The 12,494-nt window shown below is 36.4% G+C and overlaps 1 protein-coding gene and 1 pseudogene across 3 annotated transcripts in view; both read right to left on the bottom strand.

The window, feature by feature from the left end:
- The window catches only part of RGS7 (regulator of G protein signaling 7), a 468,689-nt gene that overhangs the window by 23,539 nt on the left and 432,656 nt on the right, over positions 1–12,494 (bottom strand). Inside the window, exons 16-18 of one of the 3 annotated variants that reach the window (XM_056130847.1) lie at positions 7,154–7,243; positions 5,373–5,426; positions 4,616–4,696 (exon numbers count right to left, since the gene is read on the bottom strand). In XM_056130847.1, the coding sequence (XP_055986822.1) occupies positions 4,622–4,696; positions 5,373–5,426; positions 7,154–7,243 (219 nt within the window). In that variant the 3' untranslated portion in view covers positions 4,616–4,621. The remainder of the gene's footprint in view (positions 1–4,615; positions 4,697–5,372; positions 5,427–7,153; positions 7,244–12,494) is intronic. The other 2 variants (XM_056130848.1, XM_056130849.1) reach the window with 2 other exon arrangements.
- On the bottom strand, positions 8,038–8,129 carry LOC130017365 (uncharacterized; annotated as a pseudogene).

Here is a 12,494-nt window from a genome sequence, read left to right as displayed (position 1 = left end):
AATATTTGTCTTATAAAGAAGTTTTAAAATTTTTGTTCAGAGAAATTTAATTATTATTTATATATAGCTTGTGTCACATAAAAATTTCTCAGAGAAAGGGATTATGAGTAGATAAAATTTAGGAAGTACCAATCTAGGAAGCAACAGGAGCTCTGGCCACTCAATATTTCATCAACTACAACATTGTTATTAGCCACACACTTTTAAAAATGCAGGTGCTTGGATTATTGCAAATCTCCAGTGAAATCATGGTATAAGTTGTGCAAGATATATTGAAAGACAATGGTGAGAACAGTCATTAAAATGTTATGCTCTCCCAGAGAGGCAAAAATGTATAGTCGAAGTGACATCTGCACTTGTTTGTTCATTGCAGCACTCTTTACAATAGCCAGAAACTGGAAGAAACCTGAATGCCCAAGAACAGATGACTGGTTAAAGAAACTTTGGTACATCTACACAATGGAGTACTATGTAGCTGTTAGAAAAGATGAAGTCATGAAATTCACATACAAGTGGTACAACATGGAAAGTATCATGCTAAGCGAAATGAGTCAGAAAGAGAGGGATAGACATAGAAAGATTGCATTCATCTGGGGGATATGAAGTAACAAAATATGAGATTAATACCCAAGAATAGCTGAGATCAGCACCAGGAGGATTATTCCATAGCTTAGTGGCCAGTAGGGCACTCTAGAGGAAAGGGCAGCTCAGATAGAGAAGGGAACACCAAATAAAGGGTGTTTGGAGGATCCTCCCAAGAGGGGAGATGCATGTCGAAAGTAGACTATGGACTGAACATGTTTGCCACTCAATGCCTCTTTTGCAGACCACAACACCCAAAAGGAGAGAGAGAACACAGGGGATTGCCCTGCCACAGAGGCAGGGGGAGATGGCGGGATGGGAGTGGGGGGGATATTATCCATGGTGGTGGAAAATGGGCACTGGTGGAGGGATGGGTATCTGATCATTGTATAATCAAACCCAAGCACAAAAAATTGTAAATCTACAACTGTACCTCATGGTGTTTCACTAATAAAAAAAATTTAAAAAAATGTTATGCTCAATGCAAAGAATATAAAATTTGCCCAGTATGAGCTTGCACAAAAGAAGTTCCCAAACACCCAAGAAAATAGCTGAATGCACATATATACAGTAGGGCTAGAACGATAGCAGAGTGGATAGGACATTTGCCTTGCATGCCGCTGACCCAGGTTCAATTCCTCAATCCCTCTCGGAGAGCCCGGCAAGCTACCAGGAACATCCTGTCTACACGGCAGAGCCTGGCAAGCTCTCCAATGCATATTCAACATGCCAAAAACAGTAATAACAAGTCTCATACTAGAGATATTACTGGTGACTGCTTAAGCAAAATCGATGAACAATGGGAGGACAGTGATACAGCGATATATATATATATAGCATATAATGTATTTATATATAACTATGTAGCAAAGTTCTATAAAAATCCCCATATTGTATAGTTGTTTTAAATGTTACTGCATCTAAGTACAAAAGTAAATTATGTAAAAGTAAAAAATCTCAACTCGTAGAAGAACTTCACTTTAAATATAATTTCTTTCCTCAGAAAAATATTTTATAAGAAATCCTGAGTAACATATATGAATGCAAATGTGACTTTAAAATGTAGATGCTTAGATGTGGGGCTAATAGAATGACTAAAAGGAAATGAGTAATAGAAGGTTTAGTGGTTCTATAGAGTTGACTAAAGGCAACTTCTAGAAATATTTAACATATAAGTCTACCTTTGGTAGAAAGTGAATCTGCTTACATAAATTTAACTGTTAGTGACATGGTTTCTAGTTATCTAAAGTAAATTTATATATTTCAGCACTTTCCCCACTAATGAAATTTCACTTGGATTTAATTGTTTAATTTTATTTGACTAGAGGACATCACTGGGATTGCCCATTAAGCATTCCCTTTCCTATTTGCATATGTCAGAAACAGAAGTTGCAGTAGAAGTTTCCAATGCAGTGTTCTGATATACTTGAAACCTTGGATTTACACTAATGGCTTATGAGCCCCTGGCTACTCGTATAGCTAATGGTTTCCAAGTAACTGACAGATGTTTCTAACGCAAGCAAAAAGATTTTTAAGCATAGTTACTTTCTGAAAATAACTATTCTGGAGGGGTTAGAGATACAGTACAGGCTAAGGTACTTGTCTTGCATGTAGTCGACTGTAGTTCTATCCACTGTACTGCATGGTCCTTGACCAAAAACAGGTTTGAACCCTGATGGCAGAGCCAAGAATGAACCCTGACCAGCACCAGTTGTGGCCCAACCATATCCCCTTGAATTAAAAAATAAACTGTTCTGGACAACATAAGTTAACTCTGAAAAAGCACTGTAGCACTGTAGCACTGTCCTCCCATTGTTCATCAATTTGCTCAAGCTGGCCCAGTAACATCGCCATTGTGAGAATTGTTGTTACTGTGTTTGGCATATCGAATATGTCACAGGGAGCTTGCCAGGCTAAATGGACATTAATTACGAATGGACTTCAAAAGAGGGGACTAACATAAGTTATCACTGTAGCTCTGTCCTCCTGTTGTTCATTGGTTCGCTCAAGTGGGCACCAGCAACGTCTCCATTGTGAGACTTGTTGTTACTGTTTTTGGCATATCAAATATGTCATAGGTAGCTTGTCAGGTTCTTCCCTGCGGGAGGGATACTCTCGATAGCTTTCCGGACTCTCCGAGAGGGATGGAGGAATTGAACCCAGGTTGGCCGCATGCAAGCACCCTACCCACTGTGTTACCACTCTAGCCCTATCATAAGTTACCATAACTTAGCAGTATTTATCTATTTTTCATTAGTTCAAAGAATATCAAGAAATATAGGGATCAATGAAGAGAGAACAAAGTTATGAATAAAATAAATTTTGGGTCAAATTTGCTTTGTAAGTGACTAACTCTGAGGAAATAATGTGCACCCTTCTCACCCTGAGAGTTTCTCACCTACAGAATGGATAAAAAATGAACATAATAGATAACTTGCAGAATCAGATAAGAATAAATAACAAATATATAGCCTCATACGTGTCAGGGCTTCAATGGATGTGATTTTTTTATTATCATCTCACTGTTTTCTAGTTATTTTCATAGTGCACATACTTATTTGTCTCTATTTCCAAACTCCATTTCTTCTCTAAGACCTCTCTGGATCTACTAGAGTAAACTATAGTTATGGCTAAGGAGATAGTTCAAAGGGCTTATGCACATGCATTGCTCACAGGAGGCACAAATTCCTTCTCCACTGCATGATTCACCTAAGTACTGCTGAAAATAGGCCTCTAACAGGTGTAACTCAAAAACCAAAAAACCAAACAAAATAATACATTCAATGAAAAATGGTGTTCTTTTATTTTCCTGGCTGGAGAAAGATTGCCCTAAAATTCTGTTAAAGTTATAGGAAAGTAATTTGTATTGTGGATTTATAAATGTATGTATGAAGATCACTCAAGTTCTCTTTCATTAATAATTCCAGATTTTTTCTCACCCTTCCTTAAATGGATGGTTGTACTAAAACCTTATGTATACAGTTAATGGTAATTTCCTCTGGGAATGCTCACATTACCTATGGGCCCTTCCTCCCCACCTTAAAACCGAGTAGAAATAGTTTATCTTTCTACTATATATTTTCATTATACTCAGGTATCTTATCAGTTAAGTTCTATGTTATCTATAAATTCTCAAAACATAGCACAACTTCTGGAATGCAATTGGTACAAGATGGATATGAATTTAATTTGAAATGGGTATGAATTTAATTCGAAATTATAGATAATAAGGCAATGACCTATTTTTGTTATTTATTACCGATTCTTTCTTAAAGTTTGCAATACATGTCAATGTAGTGCTATTTTAAAAGTTAGATTTGGGGATGGCGTTGGAGGAAAGAGAATCTTTAGTTTCCAGGTTTTAAATTTTATTAGTTTTTAATTAGGTAACAAACATATTCACTTCAATCTCAAGAATGATATTCTGTAAGCATTAACTTCGGAAGGATAAATTTGAAATGATTTTTAAACACAGAAAACTAGACAAAAACCTACAGTCACTTTCTTTGGCAAAACAGTGGGGTATTTCTTTAGTTGTTGGCTTTATCTTCTCAATGTGAATTAAGAGCCACATGTAAGAAAAGTTTATATTAAAGATCCTAAATTCCAATAGAGTCAGCAAAAGTTTTGTATTTTATAGTGTGATTAATTTCTAAAGTCCTACATCTTTTATTTCTTTAATTCTGCAGTCACATTAAATGTGAAGATATGTAATTCTTTTTAAAGTCTTTCAAATGCTCAATGCACAGTCACTGCTGCTAATACACAAGTAGAATTACCTTGCTCACCACATGGATATTTGAGAAAAAACATTTCTGTTGAATACAGTTTGCTTACATTTCAGTACATATAACTTTACTTAATTTATTATAATAGCAAAAGCCACAACACACACGCACACACACGCACAGCGGCGGCGGCAGCAGCAGCAGCAGCAGCAGAACAACAAGAGCAGCAGCAACAGCATGGAGCTAACCACTGAACTCAAAAGACAATGCAGACAAAACTTGAGTATAAACCAAGATTGTTCTACCTCTTTTCATAACAGGTTAGTGCTGGCCCTCAGTGTTGGTGTACAGTTTTTATGACATGGGAAAATAGGGATGTTTCTGCCCTATAAAAATAAATGTGTTGAAGGCTTTAGTTTGAGCTTATACAATGTCAGAAAGTTCCAAAGGCACTGGTACAATACAAAAAAAATCCCACAAACAATATCACCAAAACACATGGCAAGATAGTAAGTGCTTACTGGTAGGAAAAGTTCTAGTGTCACAGATAATTTGTGCAACTGTTTTCAACACCTTGAAAAATAGAGTTGGAGAAGCATGCTAGTGCATCTTTAGTGGGGAACATCAGTCACCTACCACAATTCATACCAAGTCTTTGATTTTAAACTACTCAAAAGGTAGGTATTTTTCTCCCCGTAGAAGCAGAAAGCACAGGCTCTCATTGTTTTTTATGTTTTAAGTCTTAGGAAGTGCTAGGATAATAGCATAAAATGCATGCATTATCTTTTAAAAAGAAGTGTATGCATAAGAAAAATATAAAGAATACACATTTCTTAAATTTATATATAATAATATGCACTTACAAACCTTATTTTGAAACAAAGAAATTTTTATGTAGGGCATATTTATCTAGTTTAGAAATAATTGGGACAGAAAGGTAAGTAGGAAGTATGAGGTTCTGAATTTCTGTTACAACAAATGATACAAGGTGGGCAATGGGGCTAATAGGAGGGAAATGTATACCAAGTTTAATGATCTTTAGTTACTTAAAAAATAACTTACCACATTCTGTGCAAATTTTTCAAAAGATGTTCTGCGATCCATTGACTGTTCCGACTTACATGTGTGGGATTGGGTAGGGCAAAGGAAACAGGGAAATTTAAAAAAAAAAGGAGGAAGAAGAAAGCAAGGGAAATGATAGAAAAAAACAGGATGGTAAAATGATACAGCACCAAATTTATGTTTTATAAGGCCAGGAAAGATCATGGAGTACTTTTAGAGAGTCTCTTGCCTCAGAATTGGCTATTTTTACTCGCACTTTTATTTTCTGCACTAAAATTCTTCATGTGCAAACAAGATCAGTGATTTTTAAGCAAAATAAAATTACACTAAAATGAGATAGATCAAAGCGAAGGGTTTTTGTTTGTTTTGGGGGAACATACCTGACACTCAGGACTTACTCCTGGCTCTGACACTCAGAGATCACGCCTGGCAGGGCTTGGGGTGTCAAGGATTGAACCTGGGTTGGCTGTCAGCAAGGATGCAAGGCATGTAAGTGTCCTACCCACTGTACTATCTCTCCAGATTTATAGATTAAAGTTTTATGTTGATATTTGCAAAGTCTAAATATCCAAAAATCTTGTGACAAATATTCAGAATTTCTCCTAATTTTATATCAAGAATAGATTTCTGTTGATAAAAAGATTAATTTTATAGAGCATTGCTGTCAAATATAACCTTATGATAAGATAGAAAATTTATTCTGTAAGGTTAAATATTTCATAAGCTTTAGATGTGCCTATTAATTACTTGAAAATTGATTAGAAATTTATGGACTATTAATTATTCTAAAAAAAAGATTTTTAACCCTCCCATGTGGCTAGTAGTTGCTTTAATAGACAAACATTATTTAACCTTTTGCTTTCTGAGGATCTATATCTGTTCTGCATACTGGTCCACTGACAACAGGTATCAACAAGGCAATAGACCTCTTCAACCTTTCTACACCTATTGACTGGCAATAGTCCATAGACCCATGACTAAATATCACTGTATTAGAAAGTCTCTTTTTAACTATAAAAGTATTTCTTTCCAGTCTCAAGAACAATAAACTGTGAAAATTCACTTGAGTCTACATGATGATAATGAATTATTAAAAAAAATCACAATTTAATCTCAGAATCTTGAGATGTTGGGGACTATCTTAATCTTAAAAATAATTTGTTATGTTAATTTAAATCCAAATGTTTCATATTCTGCTGAATGGATTGCATGATATATTGCCAGCAAGTGAGACTTTATTATAAGCATAGGTTATCTAATGACATCTACAGCAATTTTATTAGGCATTATAAAATTCTTGATAGGGATATTAAGTGATTCATGATAAATGCCAAATAAAATATTCAGCAGCAAACTTATTTTGGTAATTACTATCGTTAAAAGAACTGGCCTGCCTTTAGTTATTGGTACTGTGGGTATTGTGACCTAGAATTTACTGAAAAATCTTTCTTTTCTTTTTTTTTTTTAACCGGATTACATGATTCTTTTTTCTTTATTCTTTTATTTTTTTTAATTTCTTTAAAATCAGCATACAGAAGACTAACGTGAAACATTAAAACAGGTTCTAAACAGTTCTATAAAGCATGAACATCTGCATAAACAAAAAAAGAAAAGTGATCAGCAAACAACAACAACTAAAAAGGTGCTTATAAATGCAAAGGTCCAGGGAGGGTTTTGAAATGCATCCACTTACCAATGTCCAGTATGGTAGGCCCAGAGATAACTACCCAAATTAATTTTAACTGAGAACTAAGCCAGAAATGTCTCAAAGAAACAAATACCTTTTTCTTTGCCTGTAGAAGCTCTTGATAGGCACTGGACCTTATAAAACGTGGATATGAATCACTTTTCATCAATTTGTAAATATGTTCCTACAAAAAAAATTCACTGTTTTATTATTTCTCAGAAAAGAATATTATAATAAAAATAAAATGTATGGTTCTAAAAATCTGAAAACAAGTAAAAATGATAGTGATAATCAAAATATCTTATGTTCATAATTTATGTTATTGTTAATTGATCAGTGTTTAAACTGGTCTGAGAGATAGCAAGTATGCAAATTTCACAAAGTTAAAAAGAATTTATTTAGCAGATTATTATAAAGTCACAAAAATCATGGTTATAAGTTCTAGTTATCAAATTTTAATATCTTTATATATAAACATTAGATACCATAAAACTTTACTATCATGTTGTTTCATTTATATCATTTGGCAATATGAATAAATATATTGTGTTTTAAAATTACTCAAGGCTAAATGTGAATGTTGTAAAGTGAGTAATCATCCTAGGTCACTGTCACTGTCCTTCCATTGTTCATCAATTTTCTCGAGCGGGCAGTCTCAGTAATGTTTCCACTATGAGACAATGTTGTTACTGTGTTTGGCATATCGAATACATCGCGGGTAGCTTGCCAGGCTTTGCCGTGTGGGCGACATACTCTCGGTAGCTTGCCAGGCTCTCCGAGAAGGGTGGAAGAATAAAACGTGGGTTGGCCACGTGGGCTGCATGCAAGGCAAATGCCCTAACTGCTGTTCTATCGCTCCAGCCCAATCATCCTAGGTACCTTTGATATTTTCATGTACTTGGAGTTTGCATACTGTCCAGATGAATTATCTCATTACAAACTATATGGAAAATTGTAATCCACATCCACTCTATGATGAGAAACAAGTTCATAATTTTTGTGACATTTAATTGCTAACCATATGCATGTTGCAGGCCGAAGCCTCTTCCATCCTTGTCAAGGGGAGTGCTGGAGTGATAGCATAGCGGTAAGGCATTTGCCTTGCACGCCAACATGGCCACCCGAATTCGATTCCTCCGCCCCTCTCAGAGAGCCCGGCAAGCTACCGAGAGTATCTCGCCCGCACAGCAGAGCCTGGCAAGCTACCAGTGATGTATTCGATATGCCAGACACAGTAACAACAAAGTCTCCAATGGAGACGTTACTGGGCCTGCTCGAGAAAATCGATGATCAACGGGAAGGCCTTTTTTTTTTTAATTGCTAAATCTCCCAAATTATATATGACTTATTCACTTAGTAGCATAATAGGTAAACTTTTAATAATTTAAGCCAGACTAGTCTTCAATGTTCTTTTTGGATGGTAAACAAACAAGTCAAAGGAAAGAAAATATTAATTTAATTCAGTATTTGCCCTCTAGAAAGATTGTGTTCTGTCCTATTGCAGCTCAAGGAAGCATAAACAAGTGCTCCTTGGTTTTTCTAGTCTAGGGAAATATCAAATAGACTGAACTTTCTGATAATTAAGAGTTTGAGAGTATTCTATATAACTCAATCTCTTCTAGTATAGAGAAGATATTTAGTTTAAGAAATGACATTTCCTGATTTCATTTATCATGATTATGTCTCAACAAGTAATCTAAAGTTTCTATAAAGATCACATTTTGGGAACTGTAAGAGATGTTGGAAGAGTAGGCAAAATTTTGTTTTGGAATGAAGGATTTTGTGATTTAGCTCCTATATTGCCCACTATCTGCTACTTCAGTATACATTTAGACCATTCAATTTATATATCTAAGCCAAAATTTTCTGATTTAAAGAAAAAGGGTTGTTATAAATATTAAGGCAATAATGTTAGCAGAGATTGGGGATGCACATAATAGGTACCCAAATAGATTTGAGTTTATGCCAGACATAGTCTTAAGTGCTTGCCTTTATTAACTAATGATCACAAACATCTGCTAGCTTGGTAACTGCTATTACCACATTTAAATATGAAGAAACTGATGCAAGAGGTCACATACAGAATACTAGAATTCAGGCAATGCACTTTGTAATCTGCTTTTTTAAAAATTGTAGGAATATTGCTATTTATTCAGCCATTGATTAAGCTGACTGAAGCAGGCATGTTCACATTCCACATTACTTTTCTTTTAATATCCATGAGATAGACCATTACAAAACTTTTCATGATTGTGTTTCAGTCCTACGATACTCCAACACCCATCCCTCCATCAGTACACATTTCCTGCCACCAATATCCCCCATTTCCTCCATTTCCTTCCCACCATCAACACCCCCCACCCCCAGGCTGCCTCTGTTTTCTTCCTTCTTTCTTTCTTTCTTTCTTTCTTTCTTTCTTTCTTTCTTTCTTTCTTTCTTTCTTTCTTTCTTTCTTTCTTTCCCTTCCTTCCTTCCTTCCTTCCTTCCTTCCTTCCTTCCTTCCTTCCTTCCTTCCTTCCTTCCTTCCTTCCTTCCTCCCTCCCTCCCTCTCTCCTTCCCTCCCTCCCTCCCTCCCTCCCTCCCTCCCTCCCTCCCTCCCTTCCTTCCTTTCTCTCTCTCTCTCTTTCTCTCTCTCTCTCTCTTTCTCTCTCTCTCTCTCTCTCCTTTTCCTTTTGTTCATTATGGTTTGCAATAACAGGTACCAAGAGTGTTTGTTCAGGGCGTTCAGTATTTTTTTCAGGACGATAAGGCTTGAGTAGTTCTTTAACTGGGTGGAAGCTTTGGGGTATGGGTAAGACTGCCAAAGTTTCTGGAAGTACAGGGAGGTCGGGGCAGGAGGGCATCCTGACCTATAGAGTTCAGTCACAAAACCCGCATACCCAAAATTTCAGCAGATTATATCTCAGTGAGGTCCATCCTGAGACAGTGGAGTCAGGCCAGGGTCATGGCAGCAATTTTGGATTGTGGAAGCAGGTGACTGCTGAGGACTAACCCACCCTCTTAGATTTACCCAAGTAGGTACTGCCTTGCGCATGTCCGAGATTCACTGTGGCTTTTAATCTCTTTCAAGGCTTATTTATGGGTCTCTGAAGAAAGGCCGGTAGAAGAGTTTACATGGTGGCACTGAAACTGGTTCATGGGGGTGACTGCCAGTGCTTCCAGGACTATAGGGAAGTTGGGGGAGGAAGCCCATCCTAAATCTGAGAAAGCCTGGAGATTTCAGTCACAAAACCTACATATCTAAATTTTCAATAGGTTAATATCTCTGTGAGGTGCATCCTGAGACCTTGCAGTCCAGCCGAGGGCATGGTGGCAATTTCGGATTGTAGGAGCAAGTGGATGCCACGGGCTCTGCTTGGGTGTACACCAGGCTAACCTGGCCCCCTTCTATTTACCCTGGTCTGTTCAGCCTTGCATGTTTCTGAGATTAATTGTGGCTTTTGATCTCTTTTGATATATTTTTACAGGTCTTTAAAGCAAGGCAGATAAATGAGCTAGCATAGCTGAGCCGGAGGTGGTTTGTTGGCGAGGCTCCCACATACCTAACTTTTGATGGCTTAATTTCTTAGGAAACTTGGTCCTGAGTTGTTGGGGTCCAGCCAGCGGCATGGGGGCAATTTTGGAGTATCAGGAAGCCTGAAAGCACCATCAGGTTGCTGATGCACTTGATCTGTAGGGACAGGTTGACCTGTTGGTGGCACAGAGCCCCCATAATCTGCTTTCTTAACTCTAATAGTTTATCTTATCTGAAACAATTGTAGCACTATAGCACTGTCCTCCTATTGTACATCTCTATTCGCTCAAGCAGGCACCGGTAACATCTCCAGGGTGAGACTTGTTGTTACTGTATTTGGCATAACGAATACGCCATGGGGAGCTTGTCAGGCTCTGCTGTCCTGACGGGATACTCTCGGTAGCTTGCCAGGCTCTCCAAGAGGGATGGAGGAATCAAACCCGGGTCAGCTATGTGCAAGGCAAATGCCCTACCTGCTGTGCTATCGCTCCAGCCACTGAAACAATGACATAAATTTATTTTTCTAACATTATATTCCTGAAGACAAGATTAAAAACCTAAAAAATACTGATCTTAGACCATCTGATGTGAATTGAAAGAGAAGTGTATAGTAACATGATAAAATTTTTTGTAGGAACCTATGTATTTCATTTCACTGAAGACTTAATGGACAAGAATATCTTGTCACAGATAAACATTTTTTTTTTAATTTAGGAAGGTTATCACAAACATTTTATACGTTTGCTTACTTTATAAAAATGTTTAAATTTCTATCCCAACACAAAAGAAAAAAGAGAAAAATAGTACCAGGGCCAACTTTCTCATTTTGTTCTCTGTCATATATTCCCACACATTTCCATATGGCAGAGCCCTGCTGTCTACTTAAATATTTCATCTTGCATTGAATTGTTTTCCACACAATATGTTTTCAACTAATGTCAAGAAAAAAGTATGTTTTGTACCAAGAGTTAAAATAAAGAGATTTGTGTGTCTCATTTCCATGTTATTAAAAGAACAAGAAAAAAATTAGAGGTAATATTATTCTCTAAAATAAGCTAAAAAATTGTGAAACAGGCATGTGTTGGTTGAAAAGTCAATTTCAACACATCATTAAGAAATAATATTCTCTAATTACAAGTTCATTTTTCTTCGTGGACAAAACATTTTTGGAAAAAGTAGAGATGAAAATTGTTTCAAAGGATGCAATTATATCTAATTGAAAAATCTAGAAGAGAATTTTCTAAACAATGTATCTTTAAAAAATTGGTATCAATTTCCTTATCCTTTTTTTGTCGACTAACAATAATGACTTTGAAAGTTAATACCTGTTCCAATTATAAAGAACAAATTTGGTTTGATTTTGACATAAATTTCATCAAATTAAATTTAATAAATTATTAAATCATAAATTTAATTTGATGAAATTTATGTCTGACATTCATAATTTAAGAGGGTTTTTTTTTTGCCTTTTTTGGTAGTGCTTGGTGATGTACAGGGGTAACTCCTGGCTCTGTACTCAGAAATGACTCCTGGTGGTGCTAGGAGACCATATGGAATGCTGGGAATCGAACCCGGGTTGGCCGTGTGCAAGGCAAATGCCCTACCTGCTGTGCTATCACTCCAGCCCCATAATTTAAGAGTTCTTAAGCCCTCATGTTGGAAAATATCTCACAAGCTTTCAAATGTATGTTATTGAGGTGGCATATTTATTAGGTAAGTGCTTAGATATTAGATAACAGTAGAAAATAATAGTTTTCAAATATTACTCTTGAAGAAATCTAATGTAAATGTATTCAGATTCATGGAGCTTTGGCTCAAAGGGCTGGTTTTTATACTTTAGTTGCCTGACCGCTGGTATGGACTTGATCCCAAATACTGTATGATCTCCTGAGCACTGCCAGGAACCAAGCTGAGGTAATTC

This window comes from Sorex fumeus, unplaced genomic scaffold (genome assembly GCF_029834395.1).
Source record: "Sorex fumeus unplaced genomic scaffold, SorFum_2.1 ptg000007l, whole genome shotgun sequence".
Taxonomy (NCBI): Eukaryota; Metazoa; Chordata; class Mammalia; order Eulipotyphla; family Soricidae; genus Sorex; species Sorex fumeus.
This window is presented reverse-complemented; position numbering and strand designations above follow the sequence as displayed.